At 43.7% G+C, this 12,634-nt stretch overlaps 1 protein-coding gene across 1 annotated transcript; it reads left to right on the top strand.

The window, feature by feature from the left end:
- Window positions 1-3,896: 3,896 nt before the first annotated feature.
- Window positions 3,897-4,472, top strand: LOC140912123 (interferon beta-like). The gene has a single exon (XM_073346286.1). The coding sequence runs from the start codon at window positions 3,897-3,899 to the stop codon at window positions 4,470-4,472; it is 576 nt and encodes a 191-aa protein (XP_073202387.1).
- Window positions 4,473-12,634: the final 8,162 nt, after the last annotated feature.

The raw sequence follows: 12,634 nt of genomic DNA, 5'->3' as shown, positions 1-12,634 counted from the left end.
TGTGCGCAGACTCCGTATGCCCCCCGATCCCCATCAGGAGGCTTGTTGGGCCTAATTTTCCCCCTCCACCAGTCACGTTTGGGTACACTTGGCTCACAAATACCATCAAGCTTGTACATACCCAACCCCTCCTGTCACTCACGCTTGTAAGCATCTGCTGCTGCTTCCCTTTGCTCTCCCCCGGGTGCTCCCAAACCAAGCGTGTGTGCTTAGGGACTGCATGTTGCACCAACAACCACCAGCTGAAGGAGCACAGTGCATCAAAATTTCAGTTGAGCTGTGAACGACTAAAAATTACCCTAAACCCAATAGTTAAAAATTACCTGAAAGCAAAAACCAAAAACAAAAACCATCCATTGGACCAAATCTTGTAAGGATCTCTTTGCCAAATTCAGGTATGTAGATAGTATTTTTGAAGAGCTATTAGTCAGTCCCATCATTGTCTAGCATTAATTTAAGCCACACTCTAAATCTGGAGATTTCTTATTTAAAAGCTTTTAAAGAAGTCAAACAACCACTACATTAAATATTCAAATAGTGAAAAAACAAAGTGTGTGTGAATTTTTACACTGACTGGGAAAAAACTGCCTTTGGGAAAAAAACCAGGAAGGTATATCCCATTTTAAATCCCTTTTGTAACAGTCCAAACTATGGTGTCTCTAGTAGGAGACTAAATTCTTCACAGTCAACAGATGGCAGCATTGCAGAAGCGTTTGCCCTCTGTTCTCTTTAGCTGAGGGGTTCTCAAACATTTCATTATGTGGGCCTCATCTTACAAAAATTGATCCTTTCCCCTCCCATTCAGGATCAGCTAACATTTGTGTGGCAGGTACACCAAATGGTTACAAAGAAAGGTAGTACTAGAAACGCATTTATATAATTTTAGCGGTCTTTAAAGGAACGTGGGATCTGCCAGTTCTCTGAAGAAGATCACCCAGTACTCCACGTACTGCCACTGATTCAGGAAACTCAGTTTGGGACCTGCTGGTTTAGAGGCATGTACAAGGAGTTAACTCTTAAAGCAAATGCCTCTCCTTTCTTATGGTGCAGTTTTTTCCAAGAGCTGTAGCCATCAGCTGTCCAAGTTCTTTCCTGCCCAAATCTTTCTCCCTTCATTCATTCATTCCTTCATGTAGCAGAAGCCAAAAGTTATATTGACACAACACAATCATCTGAGAATAATGAGAGCAAAATTAGACTGCATGAAAAAGTCAAGGATTACAAAATCATCACCCCCATAATGTATCCCCCACCCCTCTGATGGAACATGGCCGTCATATAGCACCTGGGAGCCATACAAACTCTTCAGGCTCTAACTGCTTTGTTGCCCAGGGAGTGCAGTGGGGAACCTCCTGACATTCATCCCATCATATGGTTTATAAGATGTGCTATGTGGAAAAAATCCATTCATCTACTGAAGAAGCCATTTGATGCCATGTATCATCTAGGATTTCAGGCCTTCCTGTGGGAAAGCCAACCACAGGGGGATAAAAAGGGAGGAACATGCTAATAATACATCCCCACTTCAGCTCACTTTTATCCTTCCACTGGCAGGCAGGAGGGGATACTCCCAGGTTTGTCCCCAACCTTCATCATAGAAGCAGATGAGGCTGTGGCTTCTACACAGAACACTAGGTCTTTTCACACAGAGCTACTGAGTTTCTGCATCAGTTGTTGGGACCACTCAGAGCCCCGTTCCGGTCCCTGTCAGCGAGGTTCCGTTACAGCCATGAAACCAGGGCTTCCTTGAGACTGCAGTTGCCTCAGACACTCTCTGTAGGTGACATGGAGAGATGCACCCACCAGACCTGTAGTAGCACTGCCCCAGTTCAATGCGCGTCTGCTCGTTCCAGGCCCCACACGTGGATCATAACTGTATGGAGAACACCCCAAGAGGGAACTGGGAGCAAAAGCTTCTGACTCCATGGCACCTCATCTCACCCCACACACCGTTCCATGTGGCACAGGGAAGAGGCATAAGCAGAGGGCTCTACCCCTGCATAGATCCTCTGCAGCAGGCTCTGAGGCCCTTGTAACCAAGTTTTCTCAAATAATAGACTGGTTCTTTGCCTACTTGCTGCAGGGAAGATGGAAGTAGGGGTGCTGGGGTTGAACAGCGTCACGTAACATTAGCAAGTGAATGCATGGTCTCCATCATATACAGGGTTTACAGTTTTGTTCACTGGCTTTCAGCAGCCATACAACAACAAGTATTCCAGTGCCCCTAAATTGCTGTCACCATACAGATTTACTGAAAAAGATGATTTGGCTCCCCCACCCCGCATTACCCTGTGATTACTTTGTTACCTTCTCCTCTCCTAGTATTCATACTACAGTACTTATTTCCCTCTCTCCTCAACATCTTCTCTGGACTTCACCCTCGTTTGGGATAAACATCCCCAGCACCCATGGAAAGTAATGCGAGAAAGGGGAGCGTAGTGCATGGCAATCTGGAGGCTCTGCTAAGTCTGCTTTCTCTGCACTATTCAGAAACTTTCATGTTGCTGATGCAAGACCCTGATAGTTCTTATCAAAGTGCAGGAAGCCTTGGGAGACTCTAACCAAATTAATATGCACAGAAATGTTTTCATGGTTTATTCAGGTGATTCTACCTTTCTAATTTCAGTGAAAATAGTTTTCTTTTTGGATGAAAACATATTTTCCTGCCATGATGGCAAAATCCAGCACAACAGTCTGTGCTAGGGGAAGAGAACCAGAAAATGAAATGTGACCACAGGAAACAAAGAGGCTAAATCAAAGCTGAAGAATTTCCCTGCCCATGCCAAGAGGAAAACAAAAAAGTTAAGAGAAGGAACTAGCCAAAATGGTGAACACTGATTTTGATTTTTAAAAAATTCTTTGAATGACTACAACCGAGGGACATGCCTGTTAAAAATACAAATCAGGACTTCTCTTACAAATCACCTCCTTCTGGCCCCACTGTAAATCACAATCATCCATGTGGGTACCTCTCTAGTATGTGTAACTAATTGCTCATCCTGTTTTACTAATTACCCTCCATTTTTCACCACTGTCAACTACTCAGAGTGACCAATAGGACAACATGTTCACACCATCTAAATGCATCGATTGCTCAGCTTCAGTATATACATTGAGATCTGGAAGTAAACAAAAACTGAAAAAAGGTTCCATTCTCTCAGAGCTCACTCTCTATCTCCAGTGTTTTCCTAGAAGGAAGATACCGATATTTGCTGGTGTCTACATATTAAGTGTGCTTTTCAAGTTGCATGACTGAAGTTGAAATTTACCATTATTTTTGGGAGGCCTAACATAGGTGCTGCCATACCCCCTGGCTTGAAGTGGTTTCCTTCATATTCACGGTTTACAGTTTGGTTCAATGGCTCTCAACAGCCCCACTACACAAACTGTTCCAGCTCCCCTGAGGCCAACCCTTTCCTCCCACTTCCTCCAGGCCTCAAAACTTTAAATATACCTAAACTAGTTTTGTCTGTCAAATGCAGGAAGTGATGAATGAGAAAAGTGTAGGGTTTGATGAATTGGCGGTCTTCTCATTACCACTTCTGAAGTGTGGATGATCTTATTATATTAGATCTTTAAATTAATGCATCATGAAAAGCCTGTATGTATGTGGATCCAGCATAAGTGAAAGGGGTTTGGTCACTTTCACAACAATACAAAAAGGAGGAAGCGTGGTAAAAGAATCTAGAAAGCAGTGAATTATACAGAAAGAAAAAGACTGAAGCCTCCAGGAGGGAAAAACCTTTTAAAAAAAACAGAAAATGATGAAACAAAAATTCTGCAGCCAATTATTTAAAGTCAGAGACATGAAGGAAAGACACAGCAGTCTACATAGGACCCTCAACAAACTCCAGGCTCAAGGTTCCACACAAAGAAAAGAAGTGGAAGACATCGGCATGACCACCAGGTGTTTGCTGCACATTTGCCTCATACTGCTCTTCTCCACTGAAATCTCATCTCAGCTCTGTACCATGCTTCACTTCCAGCAGAACAAAGTGAACAAAGAGAGCTTGGAGCTTCTGGAGAAAGTGAGCGGAAATCTCCCCTCACAATGCATAAATGAAAGGGCAGCTTTCAAACCCACCCAGGATGTCCTCCAACTCCCAGTGTCCCAGAAGGAGAATGCCAAGATGGCAATTCAAGAGATCCTCCAAGAGATCTTCAACATCTTTAGCAAAAACCTTACCCAAAGTGCTTGGGATGGGGCTTCCATAGTCAGGTTCCAAAATGGCCTTTACCAGCAAATTCAGCGGCTGGAGGCATGTTTGAAAGCACAGACAGAGAAGGGCTTAACCAACCCAGAAAGTCAGGACCTCCAGATCACCAGTCGGAGAGTGAAAAAATACTTTCAGGGGATAGATGCTTTCCTGAAAGAAAAGCAATACAGCCTGTGTGCCTGGGAGATCATTCGCATGGAAATACCCAGATGTTTTGTACTGATTGACAAACTCACTCGAAGGCTGAGTAACTAAGGTACAGTACAAAACTTTTCCCTGGAGTATATATAGGGCCTGATTCTTCTTTTATAGGATCAGTGGCCAAATCGCAACTGATTTCCATGGCAGCAGCTTTAGGCTCTTCCTGTCCTGTCCTAGAAATGGATTTTCAGTAACATGGATTTACTTTTTGGTGTTTCTACTATTGTTTATTTTTGCACATCTTCATAATCTCTCACATATCAGTACTGTTGTGCAGTAGGGAATTGGCAGACCATGCAACAAAGTACACATATGTGGAATCCTTCGGCACCTCACCAGCACTTTGTGGTATGGGAGGGAAGGAAGTATCATTATCCGATGACCAAAGCACTCTGACTTCGACATACATAGTGTGTTTCTACAATTATCAGCATGGCTATTAATTAATTTGTCCTCATGAGAACTCTTTCTAGTATTCCAAGGTTTGAGAAGCTTCCTAGAGACTTTTTAAAAAAAATATGAACATACAAAAAGACTTGTGAGCTTACGTGTGGAAAAGATATTGTCAATTAATTTCTTGAGATCAATTCAGTGAAAATTATACTTTTTCCCTTTGTGTTTCAACTATTTCCAATTTCATTTCAGCTCCGGATGCTGCAACTACTGAGGTGAAGACAGACGGATGCAGTGGAATCCCTCCTCTCTGCAGATTCTTCCCACAGTGACATCTAACACTCCATAATGCTTGATGTCTTATGCCGTACATTCACTCTCATGAAATTCCAACTGCACAAATTTCATTTCATGTGATAATATTCTGTTCATTTACTCAGGTTTAAAATGCAAAATGAAGGATATCGATGCAAAAAAGTGCTTGCTCATAACTCCATCCATCAGGTTTGTGTGCCTTCACATACCACCTCCCCACAATACATTTACAAGCACCAGCCCGCCCATTAAGTGTGGGCTTCCATGAATGCTCATCATTTGTGTGTCCCCCACACACATTCGGTTCCATCATTTTTGTGTGAGCACAGCACAGACAAAATTCATTCTTGAGTGCACACCACAAACAAAATTACATTTGAGTAATGAGAGCGGGAATAGGGCATTAGAATGAGGATTATCAAAGCTTCTCTGTCACCTCTAAAATGCAGCCCCCAGTTTGGGGGTGTCAAGGTTCCTTCCCCACTCTGAACTCTAGGGTACAGATGTGGGGACCTGCATGAAAGACCCCCTAAGCTTATTCTTACCAGCTTAGGTTAAAAACTTCCTCAAGGTACAAACAGGGAAAGAGCCCACTTGGAGAGGTCTTCCCCCCAAAATATCCCCCCAGAAGAATTTTAATGAAAGAAACAGTAAAAGAATCACCTCTGTAAAATGGTAAATACCTTACAGGGTCATCAGATTCAAAACACAGAGAATCCCTCTAGGCAAAACCTTAAGTTACTAAAATATACATTCCATTCAGCACAGCTTATTTAGCAGCCATTTAAACAAAAGGAAATCTAATGCATTTCTAGCTAGATTGCTTCCTAACTTTTTACAGGAGTTCTGAAGAGCGTTCCTGATCTGTTCCCGGCAAAAGCATCACACAGACAGACAGACAGACCCTTTGTTCCCCCCCACTCCAGCTTTGAAAGTAACTTATCTCCTCCTTGGTCATTTTGGTCAGGTGCCAGCAAGGTTATCCTAGCTTCTTAACCCTTTACAGGTGAAAGGGTTTTGCCTCTGGCCAGGAGGGATTTTATAGTTCTGTATACAGAAAGGTGTTACCCTTTCCTTTATACTTATGACAGGGGGAATACATCAGTCAGTTACTATCCAGGAACAATACTGAATTCTTCGGAAAAAGTCTAACTGCCCCAAACCTATTGTGTGCCAGAGAGAAATTATTCCTACTCATGCCAGCAGACCTTGAATTTTAAAAAAGGGGCCATGCTGAGTGGAGAATTCAGTTGAGCTCTTTGACAATATCACCTGTATCATAAGGAGCAGCCAATGCCTGTGGGGAATCCCAGCTCGCATTTCTTAAAAGAGAGGAAAACTGTGTAAATATCCCCCACTGAAGTTCTCCCACATCCTTCCAATGGTGGGCAGGAAGGAGGAGGACCAGGTTGGACCCCAGCCTTCATCATGGAAGTGGCTGTCATTCCATCTCCACATTCGGCAGAGTCTATGGTTTCTGCACTGATCAAAAAGGTCTCTCCAGACACAGATCTGCAGCATCTGTCTCAGCTCTGGTCCCATTAGATTCCCTGCCCCAGTCCTTTCAGTGCCAAAGAGTATTTTCAGAACCACGATCCACCTACACAAAACTTGGTGGAGAGGTGGAGGCTCACTAGATCTGATGCCACCAGCAGGTTTATCACTATAATTTCACTCCCCCTCCAGGGAAGAGCTGAGAAAGGAAAAGGAAAAAAAATAGAAATCAGCTGTTGCCACCAGCTAAGTAAAAACCACGTGCACAAACCTCGTAAGACACCAAAAATACAACCCTATTCTTAAAAAAGGTAAATATTAAAAAAAGAAAGAGAGAGAGAGAGAGAGAGAGCTAACTGCGTCTTTCTAGACATTTCCTGATCTACGTAGATATCCAAGGTTTCAAATGAGTAGTTTCTAGGTATGATAGTGATGATAGTTCATACCGGGCCCCAGGCTTCTTAGAGCATAGTTGCTGCCTTCTCGAACTCTCCAGTTGGGAGGACAGACAGACAGATAAAGGGAGAGTTTTTCCTCCATTTTAAGAAGTTCCAGCATGGTGAGCACTCACTTCCTTTCACTTATGCTTTGCAGAGAGACTTTTTACCCCTTTACATGTAAGGCAAGTGGAGAACAGCAACTACAATGGATTTTACATCTAACTGGCTGTCCACAAAAGGGAGCTAACTCCCCACCTTCATTTAGCACAAAAGCTTCATAAAACTTGCAGCCACCGGCCCCGCTCTGGCCTTGTGGCCACCGGTTAAGCCGTAGGCTCCTCCGCCTCCTGTAATCTCACCTCTTGGAGACTCCAACACGCCGTCTCTTGCTAATCCCCCTTTATTTTCCTGCTCTCCAGTCAGTTACTGCAGGATTCTCTGTCCATGTGCTGCACTTTGATTCCAGTTGTCGCGGAGTCACAGGGCGATGCTCTGGAACTACTCCATATGAAGCCAGTCACGACTCTGGGAGAGTATGCCTCCTCTCTTTGAGCATACTGTTTCCAGGGCAAGAAGCTTACACAGCTTCGACCTTTCTGGGTCTGACCTTGGAGCATTCATCTCTCTCTCTCCATATATATATGAATTTTATTGTCAGGCTCTGGCTCTGACCCTCTTACACCAATCACTGTAACTGACTTCTACTTTGGCTTATCTGTTTTCTTCTAATAATATTGAGCCAGCCAATGCTGCCAGGCTGCATTCCATGAGCTGAAGATCTGGCCCATTGGTCTCATGTTGGGCCAGATTCTGCCACCCTTAGGTTGACTAGTCCAATACCCCACAAGCAAGCCCCATTGAAATCAGTGTTAGTAGAGTGAGGTATTGCTCAGTGTGAGTAGGGGTGGCAGAATTTTGCCTATTTTGTCTAACTATTCTTTCTACTCGTAGCAATGTAAATTAAAGGCTGTTTAGTAAATACTACACTTTTTAAAGTAGATTTTCTCCCTGCCTAGTGCAGCTGCCATCTTGTCCTTAAGATGCAGCATGTTACAGTCACTGTGTTTTCTCTGTCATGGAAAATTTCTATTTGTTCAGTCTTCGGGCCCAATTCTGAGAAGTGCTGAGCACCCACTAGTTCACTGGGAGTTCAGGGTGCTCAGTAGGAAGCGGTTAGTGTCTGTTAGGGTAAAGCCCTTTCTGTGATGTTTTTCCTTCACCTGAAATGAAAACAAATCTAGACTGAAGAGTATGTTTTACTCTGTGAGTATGAGCATGAAAAACATCATTCCTGTGACTTGGAATCACCTTTGCCATAGCCTGTGGAGGTTCTTCACCTTGTGTAAGATTCTGTGTTTAGATAACAACTATAGCACCTCTGTCTTGTCTATTTATGTCCTTCTGCTTGTACGTCAGTCCGTGTTGTGATCCTGTGTGTCATATCAGTGCACTTACATTTTCTCAGACTTTATACAAAGAAGTATCTGACAGAGGTTCAAGGAGCAGATTGATACCACACAGATTTATACATGGGGCGAATTGATGCATTCTGACTTGCATATTTAGTATATATTTTTGAAAGTCATAAAATTTCAACATAGAAGATAATTTAACATTTTATTATTTTGCTAATGTCAGTTGCATACATGCTGCAATTATCTGTGCATTTGACCATCGCCCGCATGACTACACAGTCAAGTAATTGAAAACAATCACCCCACCAGATATGAAATTGTTCTTTTGTGAAAGGAGTTGTGATGAAAAGCGTTGCCACGTTGTCAGAAGTTCAGAGGAATAAAGGCCAAGATGAGCTTGTCTTTTAGCCAAAAAGCTCCCCAAGGTTGGAAAGCCCCTCAAGGGAAATTAGGATTAAAGGGGTTTATTTCATGGCCCTTATTGGTTATCTAGCACAGTTTTGATCTAACAGGGAGATGAAGCTGTCCATAAAAGGAAAAGTACAGGCAAACTTGACACAGACCAAGAGAGAGGAAAAGGAGGAGAAACGATGTGGGAAATATGCCATGAATTTTGCTGTGGTGCCATAATTCTTAGATGAAAAGTAGGAGTAAGGGAAATCTAGAAGATAATTATTTAGACCTGATTGGAAGATCTGTTATTTTCTAAAAGCTATTTATGGACTGGACAGCCCAACAGCATTTGGCATTTTATAAAACCTCTAGCTTTGTGAAACAGTTTTTATGGTGGTGGCAGTGTTACCCGGGGTTCTTTCAACCCAAAGCTCTTGGTAACTTTTACTGTGTGTGAGCTGCTGTCAGGAAATAAATCAGGGGAGACACGGCTGTCCGAATGATAGATGGCTGGCACAAACAGAACAAGACAAGAGTGCTTTCACTTAAAGCTAAACTTTACTTAGTCTCAACAGGTTAGTAAAACACCCCCAATCCTTGATAATTATCCAAGCTGAGTGTGGCTCTTGAGTGACACAGCGGCAGCCCGTCTGCCACTGGAGAACGCAAGATACATCCAGAGGGAGAGTCCCGTCCTGAAGAGTCCCACTACCTCAAACTTTTCCCCCGTATTTTACACATTATAAAACAATGACATGTTCCTTAAAGAAAACTTGTTAAGCAAGCAGTTTCAGTGGTCAAGCAAGAGGTTTTCTTCTGATTATTGATTACCCAAGTGTGGGTTTTTCCCAGAGTTTGCAGCCTTGAGGTCCTATTCGACATTCCTGAGGGCACATCCTGCTCTTCTAAAATGCATGTATCAGCAACTTCAACACAATTCTTATCAGGAAGGACACGGGGTTGAGCTGCTCTTTCTATGGCACCCAAATGCCCCACCCCTCCTGCCTTGGTCAAGCTGAGGCTGCTGCATGGCCACTTTACGGCCTGCTGACATGACACACATGCAATAAGCAATCGTGGTTTAAGGCGCTTTCCTGGTTTGCCAAAATCAACATGATCTTACAGTCACAATGTAGCATGTACAATATAAAGTGATGCTTCATGGCCAATGCAATGTTAGAACAAATACACACATGTGGCAGTCAGTTATGGCTCTAAGAGTGGGAAGGGGAGCTGCACTGCCTGAGTGGTGGAGGCTAAAGGCATTCCTAGTCTTGGGAGCATACTCTCACAGTACCCCTCAAGTGGCAATTGCTGCATCTACAGACCAACAATAACACATGTTCTCTTTGGTGCAGGCCGACACACACTTGCCTGGAGGGTTACGGCCACCCCACACCGCCCACCACTACTGCATGCGCATATAAGGGGTGTGTCTATGGTCATGTTCTTCACCCACCGGCCACACATGACCCCTTTGAGCGGCTGATGGATACCAACAGTGCCTTGCTTCCACTCAGGCCATGTCTACACCCTGGGCACTACAGCAGCATAGTTATGGTGTTGTAACTATTCTGCTGTAAGTGTGTAGTGTAGACAGACTACAGCAACAGAAGGGGTTTTCCTTTACTGTAGGAACTCCATCTCGGAGCATTGGTACTTTGGTGGACAGAAAGAGTTGTGTATACTATTGGGTGAATACATATCACAATCACAATGAGACTCCATGAATATGTTACATGTCTTCTGGGAGGGTTGCTCCCCAGCCAGGCTCTCCCCTATCATCAGCCCTTCAGTGGCTTGGTGTGGTGCCTGTAGACGTAGCTGGAAGAGAGAGGAAGAGCATGGCAAACATCTCTCCTTTTTATCATGTTATTTCTTCCCTCTTGGCTTTGTCTCCCGCCCACCACTTCAAAGTCAGGTGAGCATTACCCCATCGCAGTCCCAAACCGTCCACAGGAACGGGGGATGGGGGAGAGGGTATGACTCACTGGAGAGTCCAACAGATTCTTTTGTTGCTGCCTAGGCCAGCATCCTTTGTTCTTGTGAGGCTGGGCTGGGTTTCTCCCATACATGCCCTGATGAGGCGTGAACTGCCTCTCTGCTCTTGGAAAGTTTTTGCTTTGGCTTATTTTAAGCCATGAAGACACATTTCAGCCTCACAATTCTAGACATGGAATTATAACCTATAACATTACTATAACACTGCAGTAACAACAATTACTATCACATCACTATGACCTCAATGCTCAGTGCATCTTGAGTCTTCCAAAGACACCCAACACAACAAACTTTGCAATAGACACCACACAATCATATTATAAGGATGAAAATGGAGGTGTAGGCTGTTCCCACGAGGTAGAGGACATCTCACCATGAAACTGTTCCATTTCTTCTGGGAGGATTAGATCTTCAGTAGCTGGACACATCTTTATGAAATTTGTGGCCAGAGGTGGTGGTGGTGGCTCTGCCCTTGCGGCCCTGCAAGTCAGTGTGTACACCTTTCCTCTGGGTGTCTTCTTAGGGAAAGGACCCAGAATATCCACAGCTACATGCTGAAACAGAACCTCAATTTTGGGAAGTGGCTGAAAAGGGGCCTTGACCTGGTCACATTGCACCTGGAGCCATACAAACTCTTCTTCAAAGTCTAACTTCTTCACTACCCCTATCGTGCAGAGGAGAACTGCCTGACAATCATTCTAGCACATTGTTTTGAAGCTGTGCTGCGTGGAAGAAGCTTTTAATCTACTTAAGAGCCATTTAGTGTTATCCATCATCTATGACTTTAGGTCTTCCTGTGGGAAAGCCAACCACAGGTGGATGAAAGGGAGAAAAACACCACCAATACATCCCCACTTACCACCCCCCCTTTTCATTCCACTAGCAGGCAGGAGGAAATGATTTCTGTGATGAAAGCTGGGGAAACTGATGACACGATGGCTTCTGCACAGAACACAAAATCTTTCCAAACAGTGCACCTGAGTGTCTGCATCACTTCTAGGGCTTTGTCAGACCTCCCTTCCAGTCCCTATCAGCGTGGTTCCATTACAGTCACCCTGTCAGGGCTGCCCCAGGCTGAAACAATGGCTGCTGGGGGTGTGAAACTTCAATAAGAGCGACCAAAAGCATGGTCTCATTCATATCCTGGGTTTGCAGTTTTGTTCATTTGCTTTCAGCACCCTGCAACATCTTCCCCTGGGATTTCACCCGGGTGTGGAATACAGATGCCCAACACCCCTGGAAAGTCATGGGAGAATGGGGAGCAGAGCCCATTACAACCTGCGGGCTGCGGTAAGTCTGCTTTCTCTGCTTTGCAGGGTGTCTTTCAAAAATTTAAAGCTAAAAATCTCAAATGTCTTATAAAAGTGCAGGAAGACTTGGGAGACTCTAACCAAATTAATATGCACAAAAATGTTTTCATGCTTTCTTCATGTGATTTTTCTTTTTTAATTTCAGTGAAAATAGTTTTCTTCTTGAATTAAAACAGATTTCCCTGCCATGATGGAAACTCCAGAACAACAGTGCTAGGGCTTGAGATCCAGAAAATGAAACGTGTCCACAGGAAGTGAAGAGAATTAACAAACGAGAAGAATTTCCCTGCCCAAGCCCAAGGGAAGGCCAATATTAAACGAGAAGGAACCAGCAAAAATGGTGAACACTGAATTTCATTTTTTTAAAAAATATTTGAATTCTTTCATTCCAGGACACACTCGGTAAAAAACACATAATGTGACTTCTCTGCATAACCTCCTTCTGACCACATTGT

This window comes from Lepidochelys kempii, chromosome 5 (assembly GCF_965140265.1).
Source record: "Lepidochelys kempii isolate rLepKem1 chromosome 5, rLepKem1.hap2, whole genome shotgun sequence".
Classification (NCBI taxonomy): Eukaryota; Metazoa; Chordata; order Testudines; family Cheloniidae; genus Lepidochelys; species Lepidochelys kempii.
Note: the sequence above shows the minus strand (reverse complement) of the source record. Positions and strands in the feature narration are given on the sequence as shown.